At 36.6% G+C, this 12,104-nt stretch overlaps 1 protein-coding gene across 4 annotated transcripts in view; it reads left to right on the top strand.

Annotated features, from left to right (window-relative positions):
• Positions 1-12,104, top strand: part of LOC150076433 (uncharacterized) — an 840,218-nt gene that overhangs the window by 796,752 nt on the left and 31,362 nt on the right. For all 4 annotated transcript variants that reach the window (XM_090388172.1, XM_090388173.1, XM_090388175.1 and 1 more), the window contains one exon: positions 5,255-5,376. In XM_090388172.1, the coding sequence (XP_090244298.1) occupies positions 5,255-5,376 (122 nt within the window). The remainder of the gene's footprint in view (positions 1-5,254; positions 5,377-12,104) is intronic.

The following is a 12,104-nucleotide window of genomic DNA, read 5'->3' on the forward strand; positions in this document are numbered from 1 at the left end:
TTCAAAACAGATGTGGAGTGGGCGGGGGCATTGTCGTGCAACAAGAACCAGCTGCCTTTCTCTTTAAATTGTGGCCTCATGCAGGAAGTGCACTTCAACAGTCTTCGAAGCACCTGTACATAGAATGTAGAATTGACTCTCTCCTCTTCAAGTACAAATTCACAAAAGAATTTGTACTTGAAGGGGATCATGTTTTTCAAACAGGCAAGTGTGAATCCCACCCTATTTGTTCGGAAAACATGATCAGCATTGTCTTGATCCTGGACTTCTGTAAACAAAACTTTTTGGACCTTGGTGATGATTTTGAACTCTATTGCATGCTCTAACACTTCATTTCTGGGTTGTTCTGAAACACCCAACACTCATCTCCAGTAACAGTGCAGTCAAGGAAATTAGAATTCTTTCAACAAGTCTTCGCATGATGGTACTCTTCATTGCTTTTGCATGGCTCAAATTTTGCATAGTTCTTCCTTTTCCTTAAATCTTCATGCAAAACTTTAAAAATCATCTCCTTATTTGTATCCAACTCATCAACCATCATTCTGTGAGTGTCATATAACGTTCTCTTTTTACAGTTTCCTGAAATTTTTCAACTCCATCCTCATTTCAAGGGGTTGACATATACACACTTCTTGGGTCATCATCATTTCAAGGGGTTGACATATACACACTTCTTGGGTCATCACAAACATCCTCACATCCATCTTTGAACTGCTTATACCATTCAGACACACTGATACAACTAGACGTTTCATCACCATAAATATTTTTTAACAATTCTTATGTTTCTGTTGCAGACTTTCCCAGTTTAAAGGAAAATTTAATATTCATATGTTGCTCCATTGCGAAATCGTGACATGGAACATTAATACTACTAATGAAATTGGTTGATACTTGCAACCTGCTGACATACTGCACAATCTCCATACAACCATATTTCGAGGAATTTTGAACTATAACATACCACCTCCATTTATTTTTCAAACTCATCAAACATCTGCAACAGCGTCATCCAAGAACTTTATTGCCACACCTCATATATTTATACACACACACATATATATATATGTGTGTGTGTATAAATAAATATAGCACCCTATTATCTTCACCATATCTGTCTAGCCCTTTACCCACATTGTAACAACATGACTCCCAGTGGATGGATTTTCATGAAATTTAGCTCTTCTAGAAAGAGTTACCAAGTCATCCCAAATTTTATTAAAATCAGTCAAATAGAAATCCAGGAATTATTATTTCATTTTTTCAAACTTATCACATACACTATCTGCTGATGCACGAGATAAGTTTTTTGACATGTGGTAATTGAAGGAATGAATGGGCGTTATAGCAGATGTGCAAGAATAAAATGTTCCTGGTTTGTGCATAAATATATAATTGCTTTTGGAGATCAATCTAGTTATATTAAAGGAGCAAGCAAAAAGAGGTAAGCAAAGCTTTAGCCACGATTATGAGAGCATCTCTGGATTCAGAATAGATTCCTATGGACAGAAGATGTGCAAATGCATCTCCAATTCACAAAAAGGGATCAAAGGCAGACGAGTAATTATCGACCTGTTAGATTGACTTCTTGTTCGGAGAAAATTATGGAATCGCTACTTTAAGCAGGAATGCAGTAATACAGCTACACATTAGTGGTAGCATGGATTTGTTAAGATGTGACCTTGACCAATCTGATTGGAAATTATTATGCCTTAACATAGTACAGTACATGATGTCAAAAGTATTTTTTGCAACAAGTTCTTGTTGCAAAAAATACTTTTGACATCATGTACTGTACTTAGATTCCACGGCAAGTTGCTACTATGGATAAAGGGATCGTTGAATGGGAGAAGACAGATTGGTTATCAGTAGGCACTGCTTTTCTTGGACTAATGTTATTAGCAGAGTATCCCAGGATTCAGTGCAAGCCACTTGTTTTCTATATTTATTAATGATATCGACAAAGGCATGTCTAAGTTTCCAGATGATACACAGGGAGGTCCCTATGAACTGGAGGTACGTGAATGTATGCCCAGTTATACTGTAGTTACAGCATGGATTTATTGAGATGCAAAAAAAATATACATAGATTTTAGAAAAGCTTTTTTTTTTTTTTTTAATATGAAAACCCCAAACATGAGAGGTATTATAACCATACTACTTAGTATAATGCATGGGTTGAAGGTTGAGGAGATGAAAGAAGATATTTTTTGACACTAAACTTGAACTTCAGTAGATTGTAATTTTCAGGAAATACGTATGAAGGAAGGTGGTTCCAGAAAATGGAAGTTGAATAAATAAATGAGGAAGAAGTAAAGTTGGTTCTGTGAGTTTGAAGGTTTGCAGTAAAAGGGCATTGACTGGTTGTGTTGCATGTTCAGACTACTTTGGAATAGAGAGTGGGAATTACAGAAGCCAATTCAGAAGAACAGTGCCCATGGAAGCATCTATAGAAAAGGCATGCAGCAAAATCAATGTCTGTGAGACAGAGTGGAGAGACTCAGAGATCAGTCATTAATTAGCCTAGCTGCCCTCTTTTCAATGGAATCTTGAAGTCTGAGAGAGGTTTTGGGTGGCACTGTCCCAGATGGGCAGATTTGTGCAGACCGAACAACTATTTGGAAGGAAAGTAATGCCGAGCGCAAAGGAGAAAACCCAGTTTTTTAGATGCAGATGAAGCAATTTTTGTAATGTGCTTATGCCAAGAGATATTAGAAGTCAGGGTAATCCCAAATAGAGATATATGATCTTGCCTGGAAAGCAGAAGAATCCTTTTTTTGTGAGATTAGCATTAATAGTGGCATATGATGCAAGAATGCAAACTTATACAGCTTCAGCCAAAAAAAAAAAAAAAAAACCTTCCCATTTCACCTATTCACTCCAAAAGTTTGCCCAGTTCTTTCTTGAATTTATTTAAGCTATTACCTTCCACAATGACAGATGGAAGTTTATTCCAACAATCAACCACTTGCTAGCTAAAGGAAAATTTCCACACATGTATTATGCAAATGTCTTTCCTCATGTGCATAGTCTGATCAAGAGGAAGAATCCTATCAGGATCAAACTCTCAAGCCATTCAAAGCAAAAAACACCTCGGTAAGATCACCTTGCAAGTGCCTGATCTCTAGGCACTGCAATTTGCAGAAATTTAAGCCTTTCTTAGTAGTAGCGGTAGTAGAGGAGGCATGTGATGCAAGAAAGCAAGCTTATCTAGCATCAGCCAGAAAAAAAAAAAAAAACATTTCATAACTCCATTCCCTCTAAAAGTTTGTCCAAGAGTAAGGGCACCCTCCCTTTGTTCCCCTCATAAATCTCGTTGCCCTTCTCTGCACTTGTTCCAGAAGAGCTCTACATCCTTACTAAAATTATGCCTCGAGACCTTTATGCAGTACTCAAGGTGTGGCACCTGACCATTAACTTATACAAAGGGATGATCACCTCCTTGTCCCTGTAGCAAATTCTTGTATATCATTGACAAAACTCCATGAGAGCTGTCCTGGCAGCTTGTCTGCACTGCTCAGAAAACTTCATATCTGACCGCACAACGACTCCCAGGTCTTTTTCATTTTCCATTACCCTGAGTGCAGTACCACATGGTTGGTACATTACGCTGGGGGTTATGGCTACAATATGCAATACTTTGCATTTGTCAATTTTAAACAGTTGCCATTTCTCAGCCTGTCTGTCTAACTTTTGTAGAACTGGTTGTAGTAACACACTATCATTAACCACCCTGCCAACCTTTGTATCATCTGGAAACTTGGACATGCTTTCATCGATAAATATAGAAAACAACATTGGGCCCAGTGTTGTTTTCTATATTCGTTCATTGATTACCAGTCTCTGCCTTTTCCCACTCAACCAGCCCTTTATCCATAGCAGCAACTTGCCCTTAATGCCATACTGCTCCAATTTGTACAGCAGTCTTTTATGTGCAACAGTATCAAAAGCTTTCCTAAGATCCAAGCATATGATATCAAACTTATTTTTTGCATCCAGTTCCTCTGTGACCATATCTTAATAATCAATGAAACTGGTGAGACAAGATTTCCCCTTAACAAACCCATGCTGTGTCTGAATTATTACTGCATTCTTTACTGGTTACTTCTTTTACCAGTGACTGCATTATTTTTCCTGGAACAGAAGTTAAACTAACAGGTCTGTAATTACTCGTGTCATCTTTTGATTCCCCTATGTGAATTGGGAATACATTCGTATATCTCCTGTCCATAGGGACCTCCTCTCATAATTATGGCTAACAGTTTCCTTATGTCCTACCTTTGCTGCCTCTGTTAATATAATTAAATAGATCCCATTTACCCCACATGCCTTACTTATGTTTAACTTCAACAATTTCTCTTCCCCTTTCCTCTCACTTATTACAAAATCATTTAGAGTTCTGTTAAAGTTTGATAAACGTCTAGCCTCCACTTCCCTAAAGAATTCTCATGTGTGAATGTAGATGCAAAAAAGTCTCTCAGCTTGTCAGCAATCTGAGCAGGATGATCAACAGTCAAACCATTGATATCAGGTATACCAACTTGATTCATCACCCCTGCCTTCTAGAATTTACATAAGTAAAGAAGGCTTTGCTGTTTTTCTTTGCATCCTTTGCCAAAGCTTTCTCGTAATCTGCCTTTGCTTGCTTAATCTCCTTTGTGACTTGATTACAAACTAGCTTATATCTACCATTGGCTTATGTGTCATCTGATAATTTATATTCATCATGCATTTTTTTCTTCTCGGCACAAGTCTCATTAGCTCATCTGACATCCATTTATGTCTAAACCTTGAACAGTATTTTTCAGTTGATATGAAAAGCATAGTAGCTTCCATGATTAATTACTTGAATGACATTTAGAATTTTATGTTGGTAACATCATCAGCTGGTCCCACTGTATATAATTTAAAAGCTGTCTGAGACTGCTATAGACTCCTTTATGAAAACAAAAACCCTTCTCTTTATCCTTGATGGTAGTTACATCTTTAACTAAGTCCCACATCAATACACTGTGATCACCATCACATAGTGGTTCTTTTATCTACAGATTCTTTAATCTGTATATAAAAGATTAATCAGATAAAGAGTTATTTCAGTGAAAAAAAACTTATTCAGGTGATTAGAGATTAATAAGAATCATTCTAATTATTATATTAATTTTACATTTAAATATTGTAATATGTGTTTAGAAGAGAGATTTTTTAATTCAGACCAGTTATTTAGTATTTTAAATTCAAATAATTTTTATTACAGCATTCTTACCAGTGAGACAGCTTTGGCGTTGGTCAGGAAAAAGTTTTCGCCGACCAGGTACAAAAGGAAAAGCTAAAAAGGAATATTATAAAGCTATAACTCGTGGTAAAGAAACAATTAAGGTACGTGAAATTCCACGAATTAAGACAAATGTCACCACTTTCATAAAATCTTTTTATGATCAATTGAAAGTGTCCTGGCAATACTCAGCAAATCCTATTGAAACAATTTTTTTTTTCCCTGTGTTTGTTTGCTTCTCTTTATTGACACTTTTTTGTATATAAGCTGTTAAGAATATGATATATAACTTTTCTGAATAAAATACATTTTTGCTATCTGTTTTCCACAAATCTGAATACCAGACAACTGCCTGCAACCCATACGTCAACCAATTCTCATTGTATCTTAAGTATATATAGTTATCCGAACAAAAGTATTCAGATTCCCTTGCCCCTAATGTAGGTATGAATGAGAAGTATGCAAAAAAGAACAGGTTTAAAAGTGTGCTTACAATAGAGATATCACAAATATGCAGAATGAGTCATGTAATGGCAAAGTGCTTATGGAATTTTTCAGAGACTTATTTTATATTGTGAAATATCCTAATAGGAATTTGTTATTATGTGCAACATATATGTTGAAGCTTTCAGAGTCAATCATAGCCAATGTAGTGAAAATGTAGAAGAACAAGGGCAATGTTGGTGTACAGAAATGGTTAGGTAGTTAAAAAATATATAACTAATAGATAGGAATTACCATTCCCTGAAGAAAGTGGGAAAAGTGAATACAGTGACATCCATGGAAAATGTTACGTTAGAGGTCCAGATGCTTAAGTGTGTGCCATTGTTCATAGGGAACTGCATGGCTTGTTTTTCTGGTTTTTTTTTTTTTCCCCTTCAGAGTTCCTGTTTACAGTCAAAGAATGAGCCTTATCACATAATGTTTAGATCAGATGGTTGAGTGTGGGGGTGGAAAATATTTGGAGATTGTTAATCTACTGCAGTGTATTGTGCTCACACTGAAGGTCTTGGTGTTGAGGCTAGTTCTGACTTAGAACATTGATTGTAGGCCCCAAGTGCAGGTGATATCTAGTGACCTTATATAGAATGGTAGTGAGCTCCCTATAAAATAGTATTTTATGTTGTTCTAGAAGAGAAGTTAAATCTCTTTCTGTCTAATAGCCTAAAGTAAAAGAAATCAATGGCTTTGATGGAAAAACCACCATTTTGTTTTTTTAACAAGTCTTAACTTGCTAACTTCCAGCTGCTTGGTAACTAAGTGGCACCACTTCGGCCTCCCCATGGTGGGACTGAAAAGGCCTTAACCATACCAGCTTTGTGCCACGTGGCTCACTTTATCCTAATAAAAGGTCAGAGAAGATATAGCATATAATGCCAACAAAAGATAGAGAACAGACTCTACCAGTGGTGTAGCACCTCAGTTCCTCATTCTGCACTCATTAACTGATTGAATGCACTTTGAGCAAGACATTATCACGATTCTTGGTACAGAAATGTTTGAATAATAATTCTGGCTCCCTTCAGATGGTTCATAGATTACAATCAGGTGATCAACTTTTCAAATTCCTACTAAAGTCACACTTCATACCACTGAAAGTAGAGAATTAGAATGGGACTTACTACGTATAATCGAAGAAAAAAAATAAAGCATGAGCTCCAAGACAAAATATAATCCATATCAAGAGTATAATGACTAAAAGAGGTGGGGTGCTTGTCCCTACATATACCATAATTCTAATTTTCAGTACACCAAACCTACCTTAATTCCTCCTACCTCTTGAATTAATAATCTTTGTAAATATCTTCTACCTATCATACTGAAAACATTCTGCTGAATGCCTCCCATGTTTTTCTGACAGAAAAACATTAGAAACACCCTGAATGGTAGTTGATTTCAATGTCCACTTGTTTTTGAAACCAATTCTGTTGATTGTTTTTTTATGTTATGCTGTTAATTAAGAAAAACATAAAATCAAAAGAAGTGCATCCAGTTGATATAGATGAACAGTGCACTATTGAGTCAGTTTGGTGTGACATAAGCACTGCGAAAGCAAAAATAAGAGTAGGAGTGTGTTATAGGCCTAATGACTCGAATGAGTACAATGAACAATTGTACAGAGAAATAAAGCGGGCCAGTAAATCGGAATGTCTTATAATGAAGGATTTTCACTTCCCAAATATTGACTGGAACTTGTGGGTTCGTCACTCACACACTAGTCAGACTTTTGTGGATTTATTGGATGATTGTTTTCTGCAGCAGCAGCATGTTCGAGAGGCAACCAGAGAATGTAATACTCTTGATCTGGTTATCAGCAGTGATCAATCGTGTATTAAGAATTTGCAGATAAAGGAACCACTAGGTGGCAGTGATCACAGTGTACTGATGTGGGATTTACTTAAAGATTTAATTACCATCAGGGGTTAAGGAAAGGGTTTTTGTTTCCATAAAGGTGAGTACAGTGCTCTCTGACAGTTTTTAAATTCTGTACAGTGGGATCAACTGACGATGTTACCAACAGTAAATTCTAAGTGGGAAGCGTTCAAGGAATTAATCGTGGAAGCTACTAAAAGTTTCATACCTATTAAGAAATATTGTTCAAGGTTTAGGCCTAAATTGTTATCGAATGAACTAATGAGACTCGTAACAGGGAAGAAAAATGCATGGGATGCATATAAATTATCAAGCGACTCAGAAGCCTATGGAAGATATAAGCTAGTCTGTAATCGGGTCGCGAAGGCAGATTACGAGAAATCCTTGGCAAAAGATGCCAAGAAAAACAGCAAGGATTTCTTTACTTATATAAACTCTAAAAGGAAGGGGATGAATCTGATTGGTCCACTTGACAACATCGATGGTTCGACTGTTGATGATCCTGCTCAGATAGCAAACAAACCGAATGAGTATTTTGCATCTACATTCACACATGAGGAATTATTAAGGTTTGAAAATGGCGGAAGGTTATCAAATTATAGCAGGATACTTAATGATTTTGGAATAAATGAAAGCAAAGTGGAGGAGAAATTGTTGAAGTTAAACATAAGAAAAGCACCTGGGGTGGATGGGATCTATCCAGTTATATTAAAGGAGGCGGCAAAGCAACTAAGCAAACCCTTAGCCATAATTATGAGAGCGTCCTTGGACTCAGGGGAGGTTCCCACGGACTGGAGATGTGCAAATGTATCCCCAATTCACAAAGGGGGATCGAAGGGTGACACGAGTAATTACAGACCAGTTAGTTTAACTTCTGTTCTGGGTAAAATAATGGAGTCACTGGTTAAAGATGCATTGCAGGATCATCTAGACAAGACTGCAGCAATAATTCAGACACAGCATGGGTTTGTTAAGGGAAAGTCTTGTCTGACAAATTTGATAGGATATTATGATGTGGTTACAAAGGAACTGGATGCAAAAAATAATTTTGATATCATATACAGGCATACCTCGAATAATGAATAGGATGCGTTCCACGAAATTACTTCGTTAAGCGAAACTTCGTTTTCAGAGGTAAAAATACTATGGCCAGAATAGGGATACGTTCTTACGTAAAGAAAATGAAAAGCTTTTTTTTCGGACAAAGAAAAGTTTTATTAAATAAACAGTCAACTTACATACAAAGTGAAATCACATTTTAAAATACGAGTCTAAAGTTGATTGTTTATGTTCTTTTTCTCTTTCATTTAACAATTGCCTATACGGAGTTATTGCATTTAACACTGATCGCTTAACAATAATACTTCTTCCTAAATCAGGATCATTTTCACTAAAAAAATTTAAAACGTTTTCAATGTCATTTAAGCACCTTTTTAAATCTTTGGTTGTTAACACTTTTTCGGCAGGAACTTCTTTAACTTCGTCTTCATTGCTAACAAGGTTTTCTAAATCTTCCACTGAAAAACCATTATCTTCTGCATTCAATAAATTTCTAACATCCTCTTCATCGACATTTTCGAAACCTATTGATTGAGCCATCTGGATAACTTCATTTCTAATTTCTTGGATGTTATTTTCTTCTTCTAGTACAACTTCTGGCCATATTTTGCGCCAAACTCCATTTAAGCATTTCTTAGTGACTTCTTTCCAAGAACTATCAATGTTTTCAATTGCGTTTTTAATGGTGTAGTTTTTCCAAAAAGTTTTAACTGTCATTTCCTCTTTATCCTCTAGTTCAGTTAAACTGCTTACTGTTCGACGCAGATAATAAGCTTTAAATGATGCTATTACTCCCTGATCCAATGGTTGAATCAGGGAAGTTGTGTTTGCTGGAAGAAACACAACTTTGACAGGAATGCATGTGTCCAACGTGTTAAGATCAGTAGGATGTCCCGGAGCATTGTCTAACAACAAAAGAGCTTTTTCTTCAAAGTTGTTTTTTTGACAATACCGTTTTACTTCAGGACAAAAGTGGTTAACAAACCAATCAGTAAATAACTCCTTGGTAACCCACGCTTTTCTATTTGCTTTCCATATTACAGGTAAAATCATTTTTATGTTACCTTTTAACGCCCTCGGATTTTCTGAGTGGTAAACTAATAACAATTTTAATTTATAATCGCCAGAGGCATTTGATCCAAAGAGTAACGTTAAATGGTCTTTGGCTGCTTTGAACCCAGCAGCTGATTTTTCTTCAATAGATATGAAGCTTTTTGTTGGTAGCCGTTTCCAGAACAAACCGCTTTCGTCAACATTGAACACCAAATTTGGAAAATTTTCACGTTCAATTATTTCCTTTAGTTTTTCTGGAAACTTATTTGCAGCTTCTCCTGTTAATTTTACACTATGAATCCTGGCCCGTTTTTTAAATTTCTCGAACCAACCACGAGAAGCCCCAAAGGTTTCCGTAATTTCTTCAGTTTGTTTAGATTTCAGGTGATTAAACTGGAATATTTTTTTTTATGTTAAATGGGGCTTGAAATTGACGACTTCGTTATATCGAAGCTTCGTTATCAGAGGTAACGTTAACCGAGGTATGCCTGTATTTGGATTTCAGGAAAGCTTTTGACACTGTTGCGCATGGAAGGCTATTATACAAATTGGAGCAGAATGGTATTAAGGGTAAGTTGCTACAATGGATAAAAGGATGGATAAGTGGGAGAAGACAGAGGGTGGTAATCAATGGGTGCTGCTCTTCGTGGACTAATGTTATTAGTGGAGTCCCACAGGGTTTGGTGTTAGGTCCACTGTTGTTTTGTATATTTATCAATGATGTTGATGAAGATATATCAGGCTTAATGTCGAAGTTTGCAGATGATACAAAGGTTGGCAGGGTTGTTAATGACAGTAATGGCAGTGTGCTACTGCAACAGGATTTAGATAATTTGGGCAGATGGGCTAAGAAGTGGCAACTGAAGTTTAACCTTGACAAATGCAAAGTACTGCATACGGGTAGAAGTAACCCCAGAGAAACATACTAACTGTGTGGTACTATGCTTAAGGTGGTAGAAAATGAAAAAGACCTGGGAGTAATTGTGCAGTCAGATATGAAGTTTTCTGAGCAATGCAGACAGGCTGCCAGGGCACGTCATGGGGTTTTGTCATTGATATATAGGAATTTTGCTAGCAGGGAGAAGGAGGTGATTGTCCCTCTGTATAAGGCAATGGTCAGGCCACGCCTTGAGTGCTGCGTATAGGTCTGGAGGCCTCATTTTAGGAAGGATGTAGATTTACTTGAGCGTGTACAGAGAAGGGCAACAAGATTGGTGAGGGGAATGAAGGGATCCTCTTACCAAGAGAGGCTTAAGTTCTGCAAATTGCAGTGGCTGGAGAGTAGGCACCTGCGCGGTGATCTGATTGAGGTGTATAAGGCCTTGAATGGGTTGAGCACGCTGAATTCTGATGGGATCCTTCCACTTGTTCAGATTACGAACCTAAGGGGGCATAAATTCAAATTAAGAAAAGACAGATGTAGAATAAATGTGCGGAAATTTGCCTTTAGCCAGCGGGTGGTTAATTGCTTGAAGAAACTTCCATCTGTTGTTGTGGAAGTTGATAGGTTGAATAAATTTAAGGAAGAACTGGACAGGCATTTGGAGGGAATGGTGTGATTTTTTTTTTTTTTTTTTGGCTGATGCTGCATAAGCTCATAGACTTGCTTTCTTGCATCGCATGCCACTACTACTACTAAAGGCACGTGTACTTATATAAGAGGTTTACCTGTATACACAACTTTTCGACAATTCATCTAGGATAATGGGGAACCTTGGTTCTAGTTGTATCAGGACTGTACTGTATATATATATACACACACACACACGGATAGATAGATTTAGTCATCCAAATCTCAACTTGGGCTGAGATTTGGATGACTAAATTAAAAAGAGCAAATTTTATATGGTGATCCCAGGTGGTCTATTTATTAAGGAAGCCTGTGGATATGTACTAATTTCCAGCTGATAATTACAAGGATAGGATAATAATGCCAGCTTGCTGTATATATTTGCCTGTTCATCTCCTAAATTAGAGATTTAGAGTTATACTGGATTGACTGTTTTACAAATTAAGTGATATATATTTTTTTATATGGTGATCCCAAACATGAAAGATTGAACCTAGGGCATTTGTACTGTGGTGGATTTGAGTTAAATTTCTGTATGCTCCAGCAGACAAGAATTATATAAGAAGGAAGGCTGTTTAAAAAAACTGAAGTAGTAAATGAGGAAATGTTAGTTTGAAGTTGAATTATGAATGGATGATGACTAGCTGGTGTTTGTTCAGACCAGTTTGGAAAAAAATGGTATAATTACAGATATTCTAATTGATTGATTGAGCTGGATTTTTCTGTGAATTTTTTAATGAATGGGAAACTTTGGCTATGTGTGCCAAGTCTGAAAAT

The sequence above is a fragment of the Mastigoproctus giganteus genome, chromosome 13 (genome assembly GCF_048544385.1).
Source record: "Mastigoproctus giganteus isolate SK-2022 chromosome 13, ASM4854438v1, whole genome shotgun sequence".
NCBI classification, from domain to species: Eukaryota; Metazoa; Arthropoda; class Arachnida; order Uropygi; family Thelyphonidae; genus Mastigoproctus; species Mastigoproctus giganteus.